This window comes from Durio zibethinus, chromosome 19 (genome assembly GCF_047325235.1).
Source record: "Durio zibethinus cultivar Kanyao isolate XHJ-2024 chromosome 19, ASM4732523v1, whole genome shotgun sequence".
NCBI lineage: Eukaryota > Viridiplantae > Streptophyta > Magnoliopsida > Malvales > Malvaceae > Durio > Durio zibethinus.
The window spans coordinates 22,864,524-22,872,134 of record NC_143180.1 but is presented as its reverse complement, the minus strand read 5'-3'; the positions used below and the strand labels follow the sequence as shown (position 1 = coordinate 22,872,134).

Genomic DNA, 7,611 nt, shown 5'->3' with positions numbered 1-7,611 from the left:
CATGCAGGCATTCTATGCTAATCTAAAAATGATGGATATCAATGCTTTCCATTTCAATCTATTTGTTGCCCAGTTTAATTTTAAATCCCAATTCTTCACTACTCTGTGAATTCTGCATGATTGAAGCAGTCGTTGCCAGACTTCCTTTGAGTATGCACAACCAAAGAACGTATGATCCCTTTTCTACTTCAGTCTTGCATAACCCGCACCTGTCATTAGTTTCCATTCCCGAAGCTTTTGGCCTATTTTTGGTTGGTAGTCGATTCAGCATAGCCATCAGAGCGATTAATGAGTGTTTAGGAATATGGTGTGTGAACCTTTTTAGCCTGTGCCATCTGACCTTTTCTTGCTTAGGCCTAAAGGTCTTCCATACAATAACAGCAGAATAGTTATTATTTGGAAAAGCCAAACTTCTACTCCATTTTCCAACTTAATAAACAGCCAAGCAATTTGCCTTAGTTGCAACAACTTCTTCCAACTCTAGCTGCTGTTTAGTTGACTTGGAACTTGCCAGACACTCCTTCATTTTAGAACATAAGCTTCAAGCCATGCAATCCATAATGATCCAACTTTTATGAAAATGGACCTTATGTTCTTCGAGAGGCAGGCTTAATTACAGGACATTAAATCTTTGAGTTCTAGTCCTCCTTTTGACTTAGGATAACAAATCGCTTTCTAAATAACTCTGGCTCCCTTTGCTGTTCCTGTTTTCCCTTTCCAGAAAAAAGACTGAGCAAAGTTGGTTAACCTTCTCTAGCACGTGCTTGGGCAAGGTGAAATGTCTACACCAATAATTGTGCAAATTGAAAATTACGGACTGTATGAGCTGCACTTTGCCAACATATGAAAGTTGTTTTGCAGCCATCCGGCCTCTTTGGTTTTATTTTATATGTTAAGATTGAATTAGACTTGGTCAAAGGTCAAACTACTTGTCCAAGTCAAAAGGTTTGTCCAATTTTTGGAAGGGTTTGATTTGAATAAAAATATAAACTCAAAAAATGCATTTGGACAAAAAAAAAACAAGATCCGTTTTGGGTTTAATTTGGCTTCATCATTGAGCCTGGTCCGATCCTACCCTCTTTCAATTTTGTAATATATATTATTTTTTATATTTTTATATAATTTATTTATATCACATAAAGGTTAAATATATAGTATTGTATTATAAATATTTAAAATATTATTAAATTATTGATATTTTAGAACTTAATTTAGCAAAGGTAGAATTATTAAAGTTTAACTAAAAATAATATATTTTAATTTTAAAAAATTTAACAAAAATGGGTTTGGGTAGAATTTGATATCGAAATTATTGAATCAGGCTGATTTAAGCTATATGTATAGTTTTGATATGAGCACATGGTAAAGAATCATGCATGGTGATTTTGTAACCATTTAAATTAAAGTTTCGTCAAATTAAAATGCGAATTTAATCTAATTTTATATTATTTTTTTTTTATTTATACATGGGTTGATTGATTTGTTTCATTGGTTTCTTTTTCTTGGATGTCATAACTATATTATTTATGTATGTTGAAAATTGTTCAGTTATAATTATGGTTTTTGTTGTACTCATAATTTCAATCAAAAAGTTTATTAAAAGTATGATCTTTCCGTTGAATTAGTTTGGCTGGTGATTGAGAAAATGCCAATTAAGACAACTGTGATAAAGTTTGAACCCTTTCTATCCACATACAAGCTTTACATTGAGTTTGGATATTGCAAGATTTGGAAAAAAAGGGAATTGAAACATAGAAATTTTATTAAAGTTTTCTTATGAATACCAAATTGAGGAGTTAAAAGAGGATAGAATTGTCACTTGAAAATTTTCTTTAGGCCCACTTTTCCACTTTTCTTTTTTCTTATTTTTTTATTTAATAAAGATGACCCGAATTTGAAATAAAAAAATTAAAAATATTAAAATTTAAATTCGAAATCAATTAAATATTATCTTTTATTAGATTACATGAATCAATTAAATTAAATATCAAATTTTAACCTTATTTTACGTCTAATTTCATTTCAAATCACTCCTTTTCATTTTCCTTTGATTATTTCCTTCCTCTTTGTCTTCTCTCTTGTCAATCAAAATAGACATGGATAAATATCAATAGCAATAGGCAAAATAACACAGTGATGAAGCAAGGGAAAAGGGAAAAAAATCAATGTAAATTTTTAAAGCTGTAAGCCAAAACATCTGCATTCCACCTCCCACGGCATGGATAAGAGCCTTGACTGTGCTTTTAGGCTTCTTTTTCTGAGCAATGTTACTGTCATTGGGCATGTTTTCCCATTACAAGAGTGACCATAATTGTCCATAGATGGGTCTCAAAGCTGCGTTCCTGTCAATCTTGGGACCATTGACTAAACTGCCTTTATAACCTTTATTCAAATTACATGACAATTAAGCAGTTTTTCATTAAGCTTTGTGGAAAAATGTAACAAGAAAAAGTTTGGCATGAAATCTGGCATGATTAAGACTTACTTTTGAATTCAATTTTTTTATGAGGCCTAGAAACAATGGTACTTTAATCTTATGAGATCTACCTAGAATTTACATTAACGGTATAAGAGGTTTTTTTTTTTTTTTTACTAATAAAAGTTTATCTTTTTTAATATGAGAAAATATAATTCTTATCGCGTGAATTTATTTCGAAATCTTCAAATTAAAATCTTAAATTCTAATTGCTAAAGTGCCTGTTTTAACGGAGAAAAGCTATAAGCATGCAATTGAAGCAAAAGTGCAGGAATTCTATTAACAAATGACCAAGAAATAATGCAATTGAAGCAACTTGAAGTGGCACATTGTGATTGGGATCCAATAGCCAGCCAGAATCAAATGTGCCCAATAGAAGAATATGTCACCACCAAAGCAATTGCCAAAAAAAGTCATTATATAGTCTTATGCCACATTCCAATAGCAATGAATCCCACCAAAGGTATTGCAAAAGGCACAAAAAGGCAAAAGGCAAAGCTCAAAAGGAAAACCAAAAAAAGTGCTGAAAAGGTGGGAGAAGGCCAAATATTTTCCATAGTGACCAAAGCACATTGGCCAGTGAACGGTAGAGAAAAATGGGTAGTAAAATTTTGGGTGATGGGATATTGGAAGAGAGTGGGTGACAGACCCATGTGAGTGACCCACCACCACCACTATCACCACCCCTTTCTAATAGGCCAGTGGATTTCTTGGTTGGCTTCATATCAACGCTAACAGCCAAAATAACCCAACCACAGCAATAAAACCAACATACCCACAAATCAGATAACACCACCACCATCCCCTCTAAATAAAGTGAAGGAAAAAAAAAGTTAAGAGGTTACTATCATTAACTCATTTGACAAAGCTACCACTTTTCTTGGTTGCCCACTAACCTTAAGCCACACCTTCGATTTTAAATACATAAATGATAAAGTTACACGATACTAAAATAATAAAAAATATAAAAATAAAATAATTTAAATTTAAATTAAAAAAAAATATTTTAAAAAATAAGATATGTGTTATCATTTTAATTTCATATGTAAAATTAAATTTCATATATCAAATAATTTCTCTTAAAATTTTAACAAAAATTATATATAAATTTTAAAAAAATAAAAATATATATTTATGCTTAATGTATGAATACGAATTATGATATAATAATTTTTTTATTTTATAAATGTTAAAATCTAAATAGTCAAATAGGAATACACAAATATACACATCAATCCTAAAGTATCTACTTTCCTTGCCCTATTCCCTCCCCTCTCTCTAATGCTAGTGGCTCTCCTTCTCAACTCTCCCTTTGGTTTGCCACTAGTCCCCCATTTTTTTCCCTTTCTCTCTAATGCTAGTGGTTCTCTCATTGCTCTCTTTTCTATCCTCCACCAAGTCCTTTTTTTGAGCTTAAACGTCTTTGATGGTCTGAATACATGTTAACAGCTAAACAAGAGTAAAAGTTTCTTTTTTGTTTAGTATATGGAGAGATGGACAAAGAAACAAACCAAGAAAACCCATCTCTCCTCTCAAATAATAACATCACCAAAGAAGACTGTTCCCCTAAAAAACATCCTGGGAACACTGCTGTCATTGGTGGTGGTGTCGGCGGCGGAGGAGGCGGCAACGATAGGCTAAAACGTGATGAATGGAGTGAAGGAGCTGTTTCAAGCTTACTTGAGGCTTACGAAAACAAATGGGTTCTTAGAAATAGAGCCAAACTTAAGGGTCATGACTGGGAAGATGTTGCACGTTATGTTTCAGCTCGTGCTAATTGTACCAAGTCGCCAAAGACTCAAACTCAGTGCAAAAACAAGATTGAGTCAATGAAGAAAAGGTATCGATCAGAGTCTGCTACTGCTGATGGATCATCTTGGCCTTTGTATCCACGGCTTGACCTTTTACTACGTGGCAGTGCACCTCCTCCTCCACCACCACAGCTGCACCCATTAACCGTGCCTCAACCACCTGCTTCACTTCCCACTAACCCTCCTTTGACTTTACCAGAGCCGTCCATGGTGGTGATGCTGCAGCAACAACAACCACCACCACCACCACCACCACCACCACCTTTGGCTTCTCAGGTTCCTGGAACTGCACAAAATTCACATGGTTCCAATGGTGTTGATAGGATTCTCAAGGTCAGTACGAATTATACATATGCTTTTGAAGTGGCACTATGACTCGAACTTAAGATTTTATCCCAACTTTATCTTCAGATTAAAATTTTGAACCTCCAAAGTCTCTAATAAAATCAAATCATTTACATGTTAATATTATTTTTTTAAAAATTCATGAAGCTAATAAAAAAATTAGAAGAGTGTATAATACTGCTAGAAGGGAAGGTGATTTGAGCTGAAATTTACCCTGGCTTAATTCTTATGATGTAAAAATATTCTAAGTTACATATCCTTTTATACCGTAACCCAATCCTATTTCCAGAAAAGTAATTGCTAGTCAAAAACAGAAAGGTAAGTCTCCATATTTTGATAGTACACCTATGATTTTAACTCCATTTTTGAGCAGTGGCATCTTTTACAAAGCAATAAAAAAACATTGCAGACAACGTACAAAGTTGTTCTTTTTACATACCATTTTAACAGGTTTCATGATTAACTCTTATATACAGTAGTAAAACATTTAGTTCAATGATTTTGCAGGTAATGTAAGTAAGGGTTAAAATCTTCCTGATTAGAACCCAAATTTAATTCAATAAGTTTATAAGACCATCCAACAGATCTGTGATTCATCAAATCCTAACACCTGCAATCTCTTTTTCTATTCTCGCTCTACTACTTATTTTGTACCATATAATCTCTCTTATTAAAAAAATAATAAAGTAACCACTCTTTCAATTTAACAGGAGGATGGAGCGGGAACAAAACTATCCGACCATTTATCGGACAAGATTGCTATGGAGACGGATAGTAGCACACCAGCTCTTTACAGTGACAAGCAAAAGCTTGGATCGAAGAAATTGAAGATGAAAATGGAGAAGAAGAAGAGAAGAAAAAAGGAGGAATGGGAAATAGGTGAGAGCATTCGATGGCTAGCAGAAGTAGTTTTAAAGTCAGAACAAGCAAGGATGGAAACAATGAGGGAAATTGAAAAAATGAGAGCTGAAGCTGAAGCAAAAAGAGGAGAAATGGACCTGAAAAGAGCTGAGATCATTGCCAACACACAATTGGAAATTGCTAGGCTCTTTGCAGGGTCAAGTAAAGGAGTTGATTCTTCATTAAGGATTGGAAGAAATTGATGATAACGATGATTAGTGAAAATCTAATTAATTATATTTATGTATGTATAGATTTTGTGTATTGACAATGAACAAGGGGAGATGAAAAATTAAGGGTTGAAGAGGGAAGAATGATATTTAACTTGTAATAGGCTAATTAATTAATTAGATAAAGAAAATGGGGTAGGTAAACAGAAATTTCTACCTCATTTAATAGCTTCCCTCTTAGAGAAAGGTTTAGTATTTCTGAAAAAAGAATTAACCTGCGTCATATTAAATTGATATATATATAGTTCAAGAATTTATTAAGCAAATTAATTAATGGTTCATTTGGTAATATGATGGGAAAAACTTTGTGATGTTATTTTATGATTGAAGTCTTAACAGTTAATCATAAAGTGCAATTGTGGCATAGATAAAGTCCCTCCTATCACTACAAGGGTTTTGGTCTTTAGTAGCATTTTCTTTTCTAAGATTTAGCGGTGTTTATAAATACCACTAAAATATTTATGGCATTTGCCAAAAACGTCACTAAGAGCGTCAGCTATATATGCGTCGAAGAAATTAGCAGCATTTTATACGAAACACAGCTAATTTAGTGGCATTTGTAAGCACAATCACAGTTAATTTAATAATGTTTGTATTAGAAAAACGTCGCTAATTTAAAGGTATTTGTATCATAAAATGCGACTAAATTAGAAGCGTTTGTATATACAAATACTACTAATTTACTAGTGTTTATATAGAAAAACGCTGCTAATTTAGCGATGTTTGTATAGGAAAATACTGCTAAATTTAGTAGCGTTTTATGCCACAAATACCACTAAATATCAAATTTAACGACTTTTTTGAACACAAATATCATGAAATTAAAAATTTTATTTTTTTAATTTATTTTTATATTTATTATTATCGTTAAATAAAAATGTTAAAAGAAATAAAAACAAACTTAATTTCATAAACTGAATATTATAAATACATAATTTGTTCAAATATGCATGTAATACAAAGTTTAATAATACATGCAATAACATTAAAATTATTTTAGTACATTAGCCAAAATATTTAAAATGTATGAAATTGATAACTGCATAGATATGGAATACTGTTATTTGTGAAGGATTTTTCCACCTTGGTCACTAGCGTGCTTAAGAACCTACTGAATAATATCATATAAGTTTTAACACTTAAATAATAAGCTACTTCTTATATTAAAAAATATAAATAGTTACTAAATATAATTCCTAAGTTGATTGACTACCTATATTAGTTTCTGAAAATTGTTGTTGCATAAAATTCATAAGAGTATCCAATCGATCAAGCAATTACTGAAATTTTGCATGCTCTTGGTCCATTCTAGCATGTTCTTCTTCAATTTTAGCACGCTCATGTTCTCTTTCTACTTCTATTTGCTGGAAACGTTATTGCATATTTTGCAATTCCTCTTTCAATATGAAAATGTCTCGCGAAGACTAACTTACTGAGAATGTAAATTGTTGAAAGCTACATTCATAGTAGGTCGATAGTGTTGGACCTAATCCAAGGCCTCAAACCCGTCCATGTCTTTCTTTTCCAGCAACTTCTGTGAAAATCTGATTTTTCAATTCTTGCATATTGACAGAATCATCAGATACTACTTCAATCTCAACAGTCATTTTCTCTTTCGCTTTCTCATGTAAATTAATCAGATAAAACTATCAAGTTTAATGATTAATTCATAATATGTTTAAAATAGTAAATATTTAGTTTTTGTATAAAACATATGTAACAAATTACCACAATTTGTTGTATTTCAACATTCATGTAAGATTCATCATTTTTTGTATGAGTTAATAAAAAAAGTTTCACATGTCCAATTTTTTCACCCCTCACATTTCCTATATAAAAACATATGTTA

General features: G+C 31.9%; 1 protein-coding gene across 1 annotated transcript; it reads left to right on the top strand.

Moving 5' to 3' along the window:
• Positions 1 to 3,756: 3,756 nt before the first annotated feature.
• On the top strand, positions 3,757 to 5,948 carry LOC111309641 (uncharacterized). Its single transcript, XM_022908639.2, has 2 exons — positions 3,757 to 4,620; positions 5,343 to 5,948. The coding sequence occupies exons 1-2, from the start codon at positions 3,970 to 3,972 to the stop codon at positions 5,733 to 5,735; spliced, it is 1,044 nt and encodes a 347-aa protein (XP_022764374.2). The 5' UTR covers positions 3,757 to 3,969; the 3' UTR covers positions 5,736 to 5,948.
• The last annotated feature ends 1,663 nt before the right edge of the window (positions 5,949 to 7,611 follow it).

What these genes read in the sequence shown, in the direction of transcription:
- LOC111309641 (XM_022908639.2), top strand. Translation starts at nt 3,970, where the DNA reads ATGGACAAAGAAACAAACCAAGAAAACCCATCTCTCCTCTCAAATAAT. An exon ending in GTGTTGATAGGATTCTCAAG is followed by an intron (nt 4,621 to 5,342) that starts GTCAGTACGAAT and finishes TCAATTTAACAG; the next exon opens with GAGGATGGAGCGGGAACAAA.